The sequence below is a fragment of the Syngnathus typhle genome, linkage group LG1 (genome assembly GCF_033458585.1).
Source record: "Syngnathus typhle isolate RoL2023-S1 ecotype Sweden linkage group LG1, RoL_Styp_1.0, whole genome shotgun sequence".
NCBI classification, from domain to species: Eukaryota; Metazoa; Chordata; class Actinopteri; order Syngnathiformes; family Syngnathidae; genus Syngnathus; species Syngnathus typhle.
The window spans coordinates 12,617,065-12,635,652 of record NC_083738.1 but is presented as its reverse complement, the minus strand read 5'-3'; the positions used below and the strand labels follow the sequence as shown (position 1 = coordinate 12,635,652).

Sequence of the window (18,588 nt, the reverse complement as noted above, 5' to 3'; positions counted from 1 at the left end):
ATGGACCAAGCACCGAGCCCTCCTCCTAAATCGACCCAGCACGAACCCATCAGCTTCGGAATCGATCAGATCTTGGGAGCCGGGACGGAGTCAGACAACGGGCCTGGAAGACATCGCAATGTAAGCGGCGGGGACGGTTACTACAGCTTAGGGAGCCCGACCGGGAGCAGCGCGCCTGCCTACACGGCTTTGTCCATCTCCCTGTCCGGTGTCATGCCCCCGGCGGAGGCGTCGGTCTCGTACGGGGAGAGCAGGAGTGTGGGAAGCCGAGGAGTGATTCGAGTGCCGGCCCACAGACCTATGGCAGCGCCGGGACCGCAAACCCCGGTTCAGAGCGCCGTGCCGGGCTTTGGGGGTCTGTGTTTCCCCTGGATAGGAAACCGCTTCGCTAAGGAAAGAATATCTGGTAGGCCAGCCGTTCCACTAGCTGATAGATATAAAATATGTTGTACATACAAAATGTAGATATTTATTTATCATTTTAGCGACTACTACTTAATTGATGGCTCCACAAATATCATAAACGAGGGCCTGCTCACTTATCCACTTTCCTTTTTTTAATTATTATTATTAGTGAAAGAACAGTACGTCACCCATCCAGGTCTTAAATAGAAATACTTCAATCTTGATTTATTTTTGTTATAGGTTTTAAATCTGCACAAATGCATTGAAATGTAAGCCATTTCATAATGAACTAAAATTGAACCTCAGAGAGCTTCATAAACATCGAAATGTTTTTCAAGATACAAAGTAAATGAACGCAAATAATTCCATTTGTTTAAAAAAGAAATGTGTGCATTAAAATCCCTTAATATTTCATAGTTATTTAGAGGGTGAAAATATATGTCTTACTTGTATCTGACTTGGTTAAAGCATTCAAACAATGTCAAGATTCAATATTTAATTTGTCGCTCGACTTAAAACAAAAAACAAACCTAAGAAATATATACTCAATTTAATAAGAGAAATTGTGTAAGGCAATTTTTAAGACTTGAGTTGCGTAGTAGTTTAGTCAGTGCGGCTACGCAATGTGCGCCGTGTGATAACTTGTCAATGTTAGGACCTAAATATTTTCTACGCTGAATTGTGTGGGTGCTTACACTCACCGTGTCTTTCTCTGTCCTCATCCAGCGGCTCTGGTTCCATTCTCGGTGACGCGGCGGATAGGCCACCCGTACCAGAACCGGACGCCCCCCAAAAGGAAAAAGCCGCGCACGTCCTTTTCAAGAGTGCAGATCTGCGAGTTGGAGAAACGTTTCCACCGCCAGAAGTACTTGGCCAGCGCCGAGAGGGCAGCCCTTGCCAAAAGCCTCAAAATGACCGACGCGCAGGTCAAAACCTGGTTCCAGAACCGCAGAACCAAGTGGAGGTGTCTATTGTTAACTCTTTTTTTTTTCAACCCGCGTCTTGATGTTAACTCTTTTTTTTAAACCCGCGTTTTAAATTGAAAACGAGAGACGTGCGGCTCGTTACAATCACCAGGTAAATTGTACAATTTCCTGTTCATTGACCTCGGTGACACGGAATAAAAACACAGGTTTTTTTAAAGTGTGTTAAAAAATAGAAGATAAAAACAAAGTGGCAAAACTCTCAGCTATCTACAATTTTCACATAAACGTTGCACAAGAAAACCTTTTATTATTATTATTATTATTATTATTATTATTATTATTATTATTATTATTATTATTATTATTATTATTATTATTATTATTATTATTATTATTATTATTATTATATAAACCATTAACAAATACCCCCCCCCCCTCCTCCTTGCTCATTTCTGGGAGTGTATAAGTGCACTCATAACTTGAGTATCGACAAACGCACATTTTAAAACTTAAAAATGAGTCAAGTAAAAGTAATATTGAAAGAGATAACAAATACATGTATTTTTGTTTATCAAAACGTCTTAGTGAACATATAATTTAATAAATGAAGTTGGAGTTTAATGCTTAAATACTTGCGTCAAATACTCTTGTTAATACTCTTGAGAGAAATTGACTTTTATTTGGAAAAAATAACTCAAACAGTTTTACCAAATGTTAACAATAATTTTCTTAACACTCACACAAATCTATCATGTTAGCTTTAAATGTGAAACTTTTTTTATCCCCTCTCTTGTTATGAACTTATATTAATATTTGATTTGCGCTCGCGTCAGGAGGCAGACAGCGGAGGAGCGGGAGGCGGAGCGCCAGCAGGCCAATCGGCTCATCCTGCAGCTGCAGCAGTCCGCCCTGCACAAGTCCCTGGGCGAATCCGCTGTGTCTGACCCGCTGTGCGCGCACAATTCCTCCCTCTATGCCCTGCAGAACCTGCAGCCATGGGCCGAGGACAGAGAGTAGAGACGTGACACCAGACTTCGAATCGATGGGCGTCATCTGTTATTCTCAATAGGATGACGAGATCCACTTTTCGGTGCGGGGGCCATGTGAGAACAGTAAATTTGCGAGTGAACTTTGATGGATGGGAAATTGCAAGACAAATAGAGGACGTCTGAGCGGTGAAATTAGACCTTGCACATTTTTTGGGGGTGAGTGACGTCAATCACGAAGCGAATGGGACTTCAATTTCCACCTCTGAGACTTCTTCATATACCGACACCCAAAAAAATAAAAGGACCGAAAGGGGCAAAAACCTCAAAACGTCTAATCACGTAACAAATTGTCTTCCAATCTGCTTGTATTTGTCCTGTTCATTGGGGAGATTGCGTGGCAGCAGGTACCAGCCAGCCAAGTGTGTACACTGAGGCATCATAAGTCAATATCTCATTAAATCCCGAAGATTTAAAGGATACTACATTGAAAGGTTTTATGAGCCATTAGGCTCATATTTGAAAAGGGTAACGGCAAATAAGGCAGACACATGCACTAAAATTGACTGTGCCCTGCTAAACCAAACAAGAATATTATTCACATAAAGGTTTTTAATTATACTGCACTTAAAGCCTCACTTTGGCAAATTTATATAAGGATTTATCCCATTTATTTACGCTGCACTGGCACAATCACTTGTATATATATAACATTCGGTGCACCTAAAATGTTACACAATAAATACAAATAAAGAAATTAAGAAAAGAGCAGGCTAAATGCTGGATAATAAGCATGTTCAGTGTGTATTTGTCCTCATAAGTATGTTAATATGGTTTGTTTGTGGGCCATGAAAGGATGTACAGTATTCTTTTTTGTACTTTTATTGTGTGGACAACAGTACAAATACAAATGTTTTGTGAGCAAATTCTTTCAAGTATCATGACATCAACAAAAGCCACAACAAGATAACCCGCGATTGTTTCTTAAAAAAAGTTTATTGATAAATATATCGATTTTTTACAACAATTCAGCACACAGAAGTTCATTGCAACAGGTTTGATGTTGTCCATCAATCTGTACTCCTGCTCACATGTCTGGATGAGCTGCCACACCGGAGCCTGTTCTCGTGAGAATTCAATAGGATTTGTGGTGGAGTGAATTAGAAATGGAATGGGTGCTTAAAGCATCATTTTTATTATGAGAAAAATGACAATAATAAAAATAAAGCCCTCTTCCTCATTTTTGGCAAAGTAATATTGCGCTGAAATGTGGTGTAAGTCCAGTTGTAAACTTTTGCATGATTTTCTATCAAATTCTACTGAGAACAGTGCCTGCTGTGGTAAAGCACCGAGAGCAGAGGTTCCATTACGTCCCCACTGTTCTCTCAAACAATGGCTCAAACAAAATGGCTTCTGAAATAACAAATCAGTCTCATTTTTCTTCAAAAGGTCAAATTTTTGACATCCTCTCATACAGTTGCCGCTCCCTCACAGTGAAAGTTTTGGTCAACGATGTTGGAAATTCCAATCTGAACAGTTCTTTCATACCAATCTGTCTGTTTCACTGCACATAATATGATATTACATGCTCCAACAAATGTCGTTGTATTTTTCAGACAAACAAAAACGTCACATAGGACACACATGCACCTTTCAGAGTCCTTCTATGTGCCAAAGTGAACATCCTTTTGCTGACCGGCCAAAGCATAACTGCAGTTATTATATTTCCACCTAGGCTGAATGAGGCAAAAAGACACAGACGAGCAGCAACGATCCCTTTCTTGAAGCAGAAGCAACAAATAGAACATTTAATCCAATATTGTTACAACAGTGAGACTCTTAACGGACACCAGCGGGAACACGCAAGTTGCTCTCTCTTCATTGATGGCTGTGGCAGAATTCGGGTGACGTGTGAGCCCCATGACTGCCCTATTGTATGGCACACTTACTTAAATAGATGCTCCTCCCTGCATGCATGACAATATTGCTCCATTTTTGGGGGGAGACTGACAGAGATTCACAAAGAGCACAATTATTATCAACCACTTGAGTCCTGCTTAGTGACTGTCCACTTGTGTTCTCATTAAAAAGTGAGAGGCTTTACACAAAATGAACACTTAACCATGTGACGGAAACAAACAAAGCAGGTACAATTCTGCGGGACTTTTTTGAGCTCTATTGATGTCTTCACCCTGTTTCAGTGAAATACCTTCCGTGTTGTTTAGTGAAAGTCACTTTGTTTTAAGTATACCTTTTCTTTGCTTTGTTCCACTCCACTTGGCCATGGCCTTCTTCCACTTGATCTCTAGATGACATTTTCAAAGAGTTGAAGAGACCTCATGATGTTTTCGTCCTGTGCAAAACAAGAGCATAGAAAGGGGATGAGGGCAGTTCATCTGACAAGTAATTTAGTTGACTGGCCGCTAGAGGGCAGTGTGTACAACATATTTCTAAACAAGCTTCAATCTTTCTATACAGTTAGATTCTAACTGTATAGAAAGATTGGGGCTATAAATGTTGCCACATTTTCTGTTGACATTTATGGTCATTTATAGTTAGATACAAACAGAATAGCTGATAAGAAATGGATACTTTGACACAAGGGAAGATAGAAATATCTGAGGCACCAAACGCAGTGCAAAATGAGATCCAATCCAATACTATTTCAACAATTCTATTTCTACAATTAAGGATTAATTTAACAAAGTATTTATTATACCATGGTTCTAGTTTATACCACTAGCTCACCCTACAGCAAACCAAAAAGGACCTGATCAAATCTGTAAAAATCAGGTGACATGTACATACATACTGGAAAAATGAGTCCTGGATGCAATTTAAAATTGGAGGTACAATTATCTGCTTGATTGGGAGCCAGTTAACATTCTGGAGCAGCTGATGTTTATGCAAGAAGTCTGAGTGGTAGATCCGCAAGAAGCGTTCCAACAGTTCAGGTGGGATGTGACTGGGCTATTGACAAGGATGGCGATGCTGATGGGTATGAGGGATTGACTGTAGAATCTGATGTTTTGTAAATGGAAGTGCGCAGACCAAATGTTCTGACAAGGATGACAGCCAGACTCTTAGCCTGAGGGGATGGATGGAGGAACAATTGGTTTGGCAATCTGATTTTTGCAAGATTTTTGAACTAATAATTTAAAATTTATTTCATAACTCTGCCCCTGATCATTTTCGTCTTCAAACTGCTGCAAAGTGTGGAACAAAATGCAAATGTCTCCTTATCGGTTAAGGACCATCCCCAACATAAAATAAGATCTGACAGGATTGCTCAAAACTAGACATGATTATATTTTGTGCATCTTTTTTTAATGCATCTTTTGCATTGGATTGCAATTGTTTGTCTGATAAAAACTGGATAATGCATTATAAGAGGAATGGCACAGGTGTTCTAATAACATGCAAGATGGTCCCTCTGTAGCAGTGAGCGAGGCACATATAAACAATGAAGAAGCCAAATAGAATTCCGCTATGCCATTGTTTCACTCACACCTGCACTGAGTGCAAACCAATAACAATAACACTCTTTAACCAAGTTAGCAAGATTCTCAGGTTGCTGAGAAAAAAATCAAATGTAGAGTACCTCTTGACAAGAATAGATGAATTCATCAATGGTGACCACACCGTCTCGGTTCTTATCCATTTTCTGTGGAAAAAAAGCACACAAGCTGCCAGGTTAACTTTTCAAATATATAAATGCAGTTTGCAAAACATTCCCATATATAACATTGTTTTAGTTTTTTTGCACCGAAGAAAAATGTGTGGTCTTAGTTAACATATTTGCCTTACAGCTCTGAGATTCTGGGTTCGATTGTGTGGGCCTTCTGCAGGAGGCTCTCCGACCATATTAGAAAAAGTGTTTTTTGATAAAAGTGATAGAGTGTATTCTTTTTGGAAGAGTTCATTTTGTTACCTGAAAGAAGGCATCCACATGCTGCTTGTGTGCATCTGTTTTCAAGGCAGGGTATGTGTACTTGCCCATCATGTCATAAATGGCTCTGACAATGTCTGTCATCTCCTGTAAAGGACACACCAAGACAAAAAACAAAAACAAAAAACACTTTCAACACAAAAATCTAGGTTGGACACTTCCTTAGGTACACGTCCGCAAACTGATTACAATAGCTGTATCAAAATGATGGGTGCTCAGTATTGAGTTAAATGCCGTAGATATTAATTCATCCATCCATCATTGGGGTCAGGTCAGAGGGAGGCAACAGTCCCAACTTCCCTCTCTTCCAGCTTTTAAAAAGTATGTTGCCATTGTACCAGAGAACCATCAAAGCAAAATATATTGCTTTGTTCTTACAATTTTTATCTGCTTGTCTTTAAGCTTGGCAAACATTTTCCAGGTCGGTAGGTGCACATTTAATTCGTTTCGGGTGCTGCTTGACCTTGACTAAGTGTGAGGACATTATTTCAAATTTTGCAACACATTATAACAAATATGTCAGATTAAAGTAGACTAAAGCTCCTGAGCTGTATTCTCAATGGAATTACAATGAAGCAAAAACTCTGCAGTTTTGGATGATGTTGCAAATTTTGGTTGCATGGTATAAAATTCACAGAGAACATATAAACAAGTATTCACACTCACACTAGTGGAGCGTTCAGTTACATGACAGGAATGCTTTTATATTGTGGGAGTACCCAAAGAAAAGCATGATAAAAACACGAAAACCTCAAACGGGAAGTCGTGGAGCAGCAATTCAATCAAAGAAGTGCTAACCATTATTTTACCGTGTCATTCTCTAATATTTCCGATTCATGTAAATGGTAAGGAAATGTGACATCATGTCCTTGTAGCAAACCAACCACAGATGTGAGCAGCCTGTGTCATCACCTCTTTGTTAATGTATCCATCTCGGTTGATGTCATAGAGGTTGAAAGTCCACTGGAGCTTCTCTGTAATGGTGCCCCTCAGCAGGATGGACAGAGCTGTTACAAAATCCTGATGAAGGACAAAAAAGCATCAGACAAGCTGGAAATCATGCTAAAGAAAGCCTGAGCTTTACCTCAAACTTGATGTTGCCCGATTGTGCCGTGTCAAAGGCATTAAACAGGTAGTGTGCGTAGGTGCTGGCATCTGCAGGAGTGAGTGCAAGAGTGCATTCGTCATTGGACAAATAAGCTGGTCAAACAACAACAACGGAAAAGGATTGACCTCCATGCGGGAAAAATTGGGAGTATATTTGCTTGAAGGTTTCCTCACTGACAATTCCACTCGGGCACTCCTGGAAAAGCACAAGCAATAATGACCTGTCACAAACGAGGAAAACATGAGAGAATGCGCTTGAGTGTGGCACGGTAAATAATGTGAGGTAACTAAAGCATGGCATATATAAACAAATGGCAAGACGCTGTGGCTGCTGTTTAATTATGTAGTTGAAATCAGATTGTTTACTGAAACCACATAGCGAATTTCACATGCATTTTGCAAAGAGACAATAAAATAAAAGACATTATGCTTACTTCAATAAACTTATTATGCAGAAATGCAATTTAAATACTTTACACATGGAGAGAAATGCACACTCATGCGTGTTTTATTCTACATAGCCTCTGGCTGCAACAATAACTTTAATAAACTGACAGGATTAAACTTTAATTTCTAAGCAATACTTAGCTATTAGAGGGATGTCTCTCTTAAGCAAAATGGTTTTATAGCATTGTCACTGATCTCCATCATTAGGTACACTCTCATGATTAAATGAGAGAAAATGATCAGGCATGTTGGACACTAATGGGCTGATTTAAATTTACAATGTTTATTATTATGGTTGGAGTTTGCAGTGAACTGCGTCATACTGAAAAGTGTTGAATCGGCTAATGTATGACAAATACTGCTACTTTGAATGTGATACGTGACGTGAAATGACGTACATTCTTGAACCCCCTGTACAGGACTTGGAGTTCTCTTTTACTGAAGTTGGACTGAGCCTCAAGCTGATCAAGGCCCTCTGGTCGATGGCACACCATGGTCATTTCCAGGTCGTCGTCAGCTTTATCTGGTGACACACAAACAAAAGGAGTTTGGTTTACGTACATCAATTTTCTATAGGCTAAGGTCAGTTGAATGGCTCCTCCTATTTTTAACCTGCCATTATACACTCATCGCTGCAGGGGTAGATGAGAGAGGACAAACCACGACTGAATTTGACCAAACACACAGTGATGTGGCAATTCATGCTCAATGCAGAGTTATAGCCATCTATCAAGCTATCAACGACAACACTGACTGTTCTTTTGCCAGTGCACAGTATTTTGAGTCCCATTGTTCAGCAGTTTACTAAGTTGAGTTGTTGAAGAAGATCCCTGTTCAGCTTCATTTGAGGGTCACGAGAGGACAAAGTTCATTGTGCACTTTCCGCTCCAGAGACAATTTCATCTGTGCAGCAGGTCTATTAAAAAGCCTGTCAAATGTCCTTATAATCGTACATTTTCTATTTCGGGTCATCACAACATGCTGATTCGAGCATTTTCAATGTAACTCTTGAAGGTCAATGTTGAGCTTGCGATCATCTCATTGAAAGACCCAAATAATCTCTTAATGTAAAATGTATAGGATCAACAAAATTATTGCCACAGGCAGAGATGCTCTAATAATGCACGCACAATAAGGTGACATGTCCTCAACCAAAGTACAATAGTAAGCAATAAGCGCATATATATATATATATATATATATATATATATATATATATATATATATATATATATATATATATATATATATATATATATATATATATATATATTTATTTATTTATTTTTTTTCAAAAACAATTTGATCGCCACATGTAGGTCACTAGACTAAACTGAATAAAGCAAGAAAACAGGAATGATTACAATCTTTTCGGATAATAGGAAATATCTGTATGAATCATAATAAATAAATGCAAATCCCCCAGTAAAAAATATAACAGAAACTCTGCACTGACAAAGTTTTAGGGAGTGCATGCGTTGCTAAAGATTGGCTAAAAGTGGTCTATGTTGACTCACCTTCTACTGAGATGACTCCTAATAGGTGCAACATCTTGATTAGCCCACAGCATAGCAGAATGATTGCTATGGCTTGTAAACTGTTCTCACGCTGCTCCCCTTTCTCCATGTCTGTCACTTTCCAGCCAAGTCTGTCCCTTTTGCCTACACCGTCTTCTCCATCTGTCACAAGCCGTAAGGCTCTCGATGTGCAACCTCACGCCTACTACGTGACTTTCAACCGCACACCTACTTCTCACTACGTGACTTTTTTTTTACTTGATTAGATTGTTCCCCTCCTCTCTCATAAGGTGGAATCACCCAGCTCCCATGCTACCACTCCCTGGGGCATGTCCCACTCCTATATGTCGAGCTTGGTTCTATCCTGGCAAATCCCATTCCGTGTCCCCCCTCCTCTCTTTATTTCAGTCCAGGTGTCCTTCACTCTTTGGGCACAAGGAAGTAACTCGAGGGTCCGGGCTGAATAAAGTGTAACAATAACAAAATCACCTTGTGCTGAGACGTGTATGTGCAAATGTACAGGTGTGTGTTGGAGGAAGGCTCACTGTTTGATAAATTGTCCCCATTAAGCCTTATGTTTATCCCTGAACAAGATGAGGCTAATTTTACCACAAAGTGACTCCTTTACTGCATACTGACCAGTAACCAAGAATGTACCTAGTGAGACAGCATGACCACTTTCTAAACTGTAGTCTTGCAGTGTAGAACTATGCAGTCTGCTAAGACCATCCAATGCCGGTAGAGGGCGGCAAAACGCAACATAAATTCTGCCAAACTTTAAGGAGGATTTTGGAGGCTTGTGTTTTTGTGCCCATAATATATTTATGACACACAAATAAAATACTAAAAATACTTTGTGACAATAAAATTGTATTCTGCACACAAAATAAAATATTGTGGGTTTCATATCATTCTGACTAATAACGAGGAAAATGGTGTGCACTTTTCCAACAAACTGTCGTGCCTCAAGGCAAACTTTTTTTTTTCTTATTCCATTGTCAGCAAAATCCTGCAATGCCAAGCTGTGCTCATTCTTAGACTTGACGCAAATTCACTGAATCCGCATTAATTCATTCATTTGTTGATTAATTAATTAATTCATTCATTCATTATCTGGGCTGGCCTCTTTTATACTATATGTTGAATCCACGCCAACTGAATGAAACACAGCACCGTGATCACCAGTAGAGAGATTGCCAGGTACTCCTCGTGAAATTAACATACAGTATTTCACTTATATAAATATATATATAAATATAAATATTTGGGGAGGATCAAGCGGTACGGTCCGAACAATGGATGGATGGTTTCAATTACTACTAATGACATAAGGTACAAATATCCTGTCAGAGAGTAAACATAATTTTCAAGTACCACGTACCTACACTTTGTGACATTTTTTTGTTTGGCTTAGTGGAGGTTGGGAAACACTGGCATCAACAAGATTCAGTGTGTCCAAGTAGAGTCAACAGAGGGCGGTATTGTATCAATAAAAAGTATTGTCAATGGATGCTTTACTTCATTTAGACTGGCGGCACTGTCCACAGTTTAATGTTGCATCAAGGGCAACATTTAATTTAATTTAATTTAATTTAATTTAATTTAATTTAATTTGACCAGCTTTCAAACTATGCTCAGCTATATAAACACCTTTTAATCAGGATGGTTAAATGCATTCAGGGTTAGCGCCAATAATCATTTGCTTGTTGTGACCATTGTGTAGCATCTCTCTGCTGAATTCAGTAACAGTGTGTGGCATTGCTGCTCTAATGCACAATCCTTAGAAAACAGTGGAATTGCTTTAGTTTGGACAAGTAAATGTGAATCAATGTGAATCCATTTGAGGGGGGCGGGGTGGTAATGTGCATTAAGGGAGGTGCTGGACTGAATGAATGGAGAGTACATAGGTGAATGGAAAAATGGAACGGCTATGAAAGGGTGAAGTATTCTCCGGGCAGGGTACAACGATTTGAAAATCTGCAAAGCAACTGCAATGCATCATACTGTGTGTGTATTATTTTTGATTAGCTTGGTGAGACAAACAGAAACAACCCTCGATCACTACAAAATACAACAACAAAAACACTGAGCCTACTTTTGTTTGTAAAGATTTTGCAGTTATCATCATTGGAATGTGGAGGTGAACCTATGAAGTGGCTGATGAATGCAGACTTGAAAATGCTACAAACTTTGGGACATTAATCATCAAGTCAACGGTAAAACCCCAGAAATTAATCATAATGCCACCAAGCTCACTTTACTTTCTTTCTTGTTTTGTTTGACTGTCAATTTCAAATTCAATGAGCTATGATGTAATATGGCGAAAGCAGCACATTAGCCATTTATCTTTTTTCGACAGTCTGAGATGAATCATTGATTGCAGTGAGTGTCAGTGCAATCACTAACTCATTCATGAATACTGAGGAGCAAATGCAGCATTACAAATTGTGAATAATTTGGGATGTGATGAAGCTTTTGCTACTCGAGTATCTTGTCATCAGGGACATTAAAGCAAGCATGTTCCACAGGCCTCTTGTCCGTCTTTCTGAATCCAACTTCCAGAATGAACTCGGAAGGCAAAGGTGTTCCATTATTTGATGCCAGAGACAATATAAGATGTTCAATGAAATTCTGAACTCACTTCATCTGGCACTCGTCTGAAGGATTAAAGTAGTGTCTTGTCAGCGGAGAAAAACAGCAATTTCCCCCAGATGCACCAAAGAAGAGCAACAACGTTTTTCTCAATCTCAAACGGCAGATCCTATCCATTTTGTATACAACTTGTCCTCATCGGGGTTATGGGGAGCTGCAGCGAATCCCAGCTGACTTTGGGTACCAGGCGAACTGGTCACAGTCGATAGCAGGGCACAAGAAAATCACCTCTTCACGCTCAAAAGATAGTCATTAATCAACCTAATATGCATGTCTTTGCAGTGTGAGAGGGAGCCAAAGTATGTGTGTGGAAGATGGGGGGGACATGAAAGCACGGAATTAACATAAAAACGCCACACAGGAAGCCCGGAGCTGAGATTCAAACCAAGAGCCTCTCAACAGTGAAGCAGTCCACTATTACAACGGAATTGATTTCCTTATTTTCTCCATTATCCATTGCACGCCCAAAATTGCTTTCCATTTTCTCCCTTTACTTCCCATTTACGGTTTATGATTTCAGCACGAAGGGAATTAGCGTAATCTGCAGCACAAGCAGAGACGGTTTGCACTGACTAGCAATGTTGGAGGTTGATCTCCAAGAAAGGAGAAGCGTATCTTAAAAATAGACTTCAGCTGCCACAGCCCTAATTACAGCATGTAAAAGCTGCAAACGCAATAACGTTTTACAGCGCGAGTTTAGGATCTCATCCACAATTTGGATGTTAACAATTTCACTGTTGCAAGGAGCCTAATTGAGGGCAGGCCACTGTGTAGGTAACAGAGCCACTGATCCTCAAAGGTGACCAAGTACATTATTTCAAGGGTCGTAAAAACATCAAATAAAGCAGCCAGGCAAATCAAATTCAGGCCAATTTTAAGACCAAGGCCTGATACCTCACAACTTTCACCGATTCCCCAGTGTCTGAATTTCCATTTCCAAAAGCTGCCAAGTACATTGTACATTTACAGTCGCAGGACACAATGGGCAAAATTATACAATATAGGATGCTGAAATAATGAGTCTACAGGAAGGCAAACCTCCCCAGCAGCAGAGTGAGCCAAAGAGTGCAAGCAGTGACGTCATCAAAAGTGCACCACAACATTCTGCAGAACTGCAACGCATCGTACTGAGAGCTGTTTCTAATCGTAGTTTGATCCACACAAAGGGCTGTCGTAATGTTCAACGGATACATTGTTGAGCCAGTATCTGTTGCATCTTCCCTCAAACTGGCACTTCTGAGTTTAATTCGTTGACCAGGTTTTCGCTCAAAACATTGATACCTCAAGTCATATTTCCCTGTTGAAATTAATGGGAATGCCGTTAATCCCCTAAATTTGTTTCTTTTTTGTGTACAGTCCTGTTTTAGAGATATTATACTGTATTTATGCCTGTGAATACTGTTATATCATCTGTCTACATATCTTGCCGTACCATTTATATTCAAATATCTATTGCATTGAGGGTTATAACACCATGACAGTGATTCTATTTTAAGCCTGTCTATGATATTTTGATTTGTCTGTTAGCATTGAGATATAGCAGCCTTTAAAGTGAAAAGTGTCATTCTCTTTGCTTCATGATTAGTTTGACAGTAAACTTCAACTGGGGGTGGCTGGTGCGTCAAATCAAATCTCAAAAAACTTATAAGGTCACTCGTAAGCTAAGTTACCGCTGCAACTGATTGTCATTGTTACAGGCAGTTAATGAGGGGCAAGTCAACACGACTAATGACTGAAACACTGCACATCTGTGCTCAGCATGAGTGTACGACCTTTAGACTGATATGACTGATGTGGGTACTGTGGAAAAAAGACATTCAGAGGTGAAGAATTACATCCCTGCTGAGCCAAGAGCCTGTACGCTTAGCAACAGGCCTGGCCGGCCATACTTTCAACTCTGATGGTAGGGGGTTACAGTTAGTCAAGTCTCAAGGTAAGCACTTCATCGTAACGCTTAACTCCACTTATCTTGCATATCCTTGCATGAAAACTCCTACTGTGCACAATTTTGTCAAGTAAAATGAAGTTTTGGTAGCGTTCCAAACAATCTGAGTCCATCCCACCAGCCATTGGGTGAGAGGTGGGGTACACACTGGAGTGGCTCTCAGGCAATCTCAGGTTACACAAGGACAAACAGCAATTCATCGTCACATCTAAAGGGGGGAAATTGAAAGGTATGGGTATATTCTTATACCAAATGCCTCCAGCAACAATCAATTCCATCCATGACTGAGATTTGTGTCCATAACGGCATACATTAAAATGCATTGATAAAAATCCCCCCAAAAAGTTGGAGGCATTTTCACATCAGGACACGATGGCTGGAGGCCAACGGGAGGAGGAATGACGTGATGACTTAATCAGCACTCAGAGCAGCTAATGGGAGCGTGGGTGATCGAGAAAGGGAGCAAATGAGAGAAAGAATGAAAGGCTAATATGAGGAGTCGATAAAGAGGTATGAATGTGATGATGACTGATTATGGAGTTTTCATATGAGAGGAAAGGTGGATAAGAGAGGAAATGGGTTGTGAAAGAAAGAAAAGAGTGTAGTGAAGTATACATACTGCATGAAGCCTTCAGTGCACAGAGTTGAAAGGTCGGGGAGGAAATAGAGTAACAGAAAGAAAGGTGTGACAAGAAAGGGAGAGGAGCACCGCTGCAGGGAGCAACACGACAAAGAGAAGTGGGGAAAAGAAATTACCAAGGAGACATGAAGCATCACAAGACTGCTCAAATAGATGGCAGATAAGAAGCAGGTAGAAGAAAATTGGTTTGTCAGAAAAGCAAAAACAACAATTCACAAAGAAGATGATGACACACTGTAGTTCAGAGCACAATGATCCTCTAACAGAGGATCCATCATGGAGGAATCTAATCTCACAACATTACAGCTGTGTTCTGTTTGTTGTAAAGCCAGATCACCGGTTATCTCCAGACAGCATGCACCACTGCAGCCAGAAACAATCATGCTAGCAATTACAAATACAGTTGTTGTAATTTGTATTCAATCCATTACAAAAAAAAATCAGCTATTTTGTTTCTAATCAAGGAAATGGCACTGTGTTATAAAATGTTGAGGGATGGGCGGCACGGGTTAGCATGTCAGCCTCACAGTGTGATGGTTCAATTCCACCTCTGGCGTTCCTGCGTGGAGTTTGCATGTTTTTGCTGTGCTTGCGTGGGTTACCCAGCGCTACTTAGGGGTTCCTCTACATTCTAAAAACATGCATGGTAGACCGATTGACCACTCTACATGGTCCTTGGGTGAAATTGTGAGTGCAAATGGCTGTTTATTTATTTATTTATTTATTTATTTATTTATTTATTTATTTATTTATTTATTTATTTATTTATTTATTTATTTATTTATTTATTTATTTATTTATTTATTTATTTATTTATTTATTTATTTATTTATTTATTTATTTATTTATTTGAAACGGTGGATGATCTTATCTCAATGTACTCACATACTTTGTAAATAGTTTTAAACGGTTGCATTTATAGTAAACTATTTCCACACTAGCTTGCTGTGCCAGCCGACCACCTGCTGTTAAAGCCAAAGGACATGAATGTCAATTAAGCGACCTCGAGCTGTAATTGTGATTGCGCAGTATTGCACAGTATTCATATCCACTATTTTCTTTGACTGTTATTACCTTCTTTTATACATCCATCCATTTTGAGTTTTTCCTTGCCCTTTTGGGAGTTTAAGATCAGGGGATGTTTGAGAATATTTGCCATTTTCACATGTCCTGAGTGTTGTAAGTCACCTAAATGTTGAACAGAGGGTGTGATTTACCCAAGTCAAATTCCTTGTTTGGCACGCTCAAACATGGCGAATAAAAACTCTTGAATCTTGAATCTTTCTTTGCCCCTCGCCCTCATTAGTCAGGCTACTGAAGAGTTGGAGTAGTTCCCATTTGACTTTTGGGTGAGAAGTGGGTGACACCCTGGATTATAGTCACCAGCCAAAAGCAGGGCACATATACATATAAACTCTTATTCACATTCACACCTATGGACAATTCATAATCTTGATTTACCCTAACTTGCATGCAGTCCCTCTTTTTATTGAAGAAGGAAGCCTGAGTGCCCAGATAACACCCTGGAAAGTGGTCTATATTATATTTACAAATATTTAATTCATCTCATAACTTGGTCCTCCTCTCATGAACTTGCCACAGGTGTTCATGTAAAACATTGCAACAATCCAAGCACAAACTTTAAGCTACAGTATATAGACAAAAGTAGCCCATGGAAACACATTTCAGAATGAAGAAATCAATTAACCACTCACAGGGAGTGCGATGTGTTTCTCTCAGTTTTTGGTCAATTCTATGCATCTATGCTCTCAACTTTGCAGCAACAGTTTAGGGGAGGGACACACGAATGTGGAAATGGGACGAAATGTCCCACAGATGTGCCCCAGCCTTTTGCAGAAAGAAAGTCTTTCCATGGCATGGAAGCGAATTTGATTTGCTGTCCATTTTCACTTCCTGTGAGTAATGACCCAATCTATTTGTCTAAATGAAGCAAATCTTTCACAGGTAAAATGCTTGTTATCACATTGAAAGGTGAGTCCGATGTTTCCACAATATGTTTGCACCTTACTGCCATCTCATTATTCCACACAGCAACACATTTATGCCCTGCCTTTGTTAACACCCTTGGGAAAGGTGTTTGCGCAAGTAGGAGTGAGAATACTCCCAAAAATGGAAGCAACCATATGCACTCCACTTGGAAAATGCCCTGCCTGTTCTAATTTGCACATGGAAAAAAACTGATTGCCCAACCAGGCATATATTGTTAAATAACTAAATGCAATTAATGGACAGTATTTCCTTGCTCACTATACTTGACTGCAGTGCAACACATTCCCTTCAGCCAACAGGTTGTCTTAACCACATTTCAGCCTCACGCCATCAGCGCAACAGGAATACCCCCATCTCATCAAAATCGCCTGACCCGACCCCTCCCACCCCTCCAAAATGGACATCTTTTGTTGCCATGGCGACCGTGCTTCCAAGGTAACTGCAAGACGGAAAAGTGGTGTGTGAGTGGAGTGACAAATACCTTCGACGTGCGCGTGTTTACCCGCGCCGCCGACGGCGCACGCAGCCACCAGACGGACCAAAAGACAAAAACGCCCCTGCTGAATCTAAATGCACGCGCGCATGCACTCACAGCAGATAACACGCACAGACACAGTTGTAAAACTTTATGGCATGATAAAAAGGACTATTTGTCATTTGAAAAACCTGTTGATCTATTTTCTATCTCTTTCTCTCTCTTTCTCTCGCTCTCTCTCGCTCTCACAGTCTTGCACACACACAGAAACACAAACACACACACACAGACAAACACACGCACACTTATTCCATCAGCAACAAGCCATCAATTGAAACATCCATTGATATTAATTGAAACCATGCATGTTCATCTTTGTGTTATAGGTAGCCACCCAGAGTAGCATGTGGGCAATTAAAATACACAGAAAAGTTTCTCTTGTCTTGTAGGTGATGCTTGCCTTCTTTCAATAGTATAGAGGAAATGCAATAATATACACGTGTGAGTCTTGTGTGATTGAGTGCATGGCATGTCTGCAATTAAAATACACTATAGTCTACATTTCTTTAAAAGAAAGTATTGAAGGTGAGGTAGGGAATGCGTGTGTGTGAGTGTGTGTGTGTGTGTGTGCGTGTGTGTGTGTGTGTGTGTGTGTGTGTGTGTGTGTGTGTGTGTGCGTGCGTGTGCGCGTGTGTGTGTGTGTGTGGTCCCTCACCTCTGGATGGCCTCCTCGTCTTGGTCTGCTGCATGGTCAGCGTGCCCACCACAGCCCCCATGTTTGCAACGTCGTCGTGGAAACAAGTGTGTCTGCCCCTGTGCCGAAGTCTGGATGTGTTTCGTCACGTGTTTGGACGACTAGAGCATGCGCGCATCACATACACAGCCAAAACACACGCAGTCCCTCATGCTCATCTTATCTCCCCCTTTGCGCTTTCTTCATACAGTATCTCTCCGTTGTTGGTTGCTCTCGGCACAAATCTCTTTCCTCTTTTCAAACTCCTCCTTCCCATCATGCTTTCTCACTCCATTTCCCCGCGCTCCTCCTCTTTTTCCTCTCTCACCACTTTGCCCTCCCCCCCACCCCCATTCTCATGCACCCCTATTTGGGGGTCTCTCCCCTCAAACCGCTCCCATCACAACAAGCCAGAGCACAGCATTGGTGATCCAGAGTGAAATCATCAGGATTTGAATTCACTGAATTATTTAATTGCAGTGTATTTGGCGCTTGGAAGATAACACTCCATGAATCACCGGAAGGGAGAAAGTTTCGTTTCACTCTAATATGACAAATATGCAGATGAGTAAAGACTTGAGTAATGACTTAAAAGAACACATGAATTATGCAGTGCGTGTCAGTGACGATAAGTAGGAACAGCCCCATGCATCACTTCCTGTTTTGTCCCAACAACATTTTTTCTTCAAGGAAAAGCCACGTGCATCCATCAACATGTCCCTTCGAGCCATCCATCACCCAGCCATAGTGGAAAAAAAAGAAATGGAGAGTTTTCAAGATTAGCCCTCATGGTAGG

The 18,588-nt window shown here is 40.3% G+C and overlaps 2 protein-coding genes across 2 annotated transcripts; one reads left to right on the top strand and one right to left on the bottom strand.

Annotated features, from left to right (window-relative positions):
• Positions 1 to 2,348, top strand: LOC133162203 (T-cell leukemia homeobox protein 3-like). The gene is made up of 3 exons (XM_061291226.1): positions 1 to 406; positions 1,132 to 1,369; positions 2,165 to 2,348. The coding sequence occupies exons 1-3, from the start codon at positions 1 to 3 to the stop codon at positions 2,346 to 2,348; spliced, it is 828 nt and encodes a 275-aa protein (XP_061147210.1).
• A 946-nt stretch (positions 2,349 to 3,294) lies between these two features.
• Positions 3,295 to 18,078, bottom strand: LOC133162209 (Kv channel-interacting protein 1-like). The gene is made up of 8 exons (XM_061291238.1): positions 17,775 to 18,078; positions 8,219 to 8,343; positions 7,500 to 7,569; positions 7,351 to 7,421; positions 7,179 to 7,286; positions 6,249 to 6,353; positions 5,919 to 5,981; positions 3,295 to 4,670 (listed from the first exon to the last, which is right to left on the bottom strand). Exons 1-8 carry the CDS (start codon positions 17,833 to 17,835, stop codon positions 4,623 to 4,625), a joined length of 651 nt encoding a protein of 216 aa, XP_061147222.1. The 5' UTR covers positions 17,836 to 18,078; the 3' UTR covers positions 3,295 to 4,622.
• Positions 18,079 to 18,588: the final 510 nt, after the last annotated feature.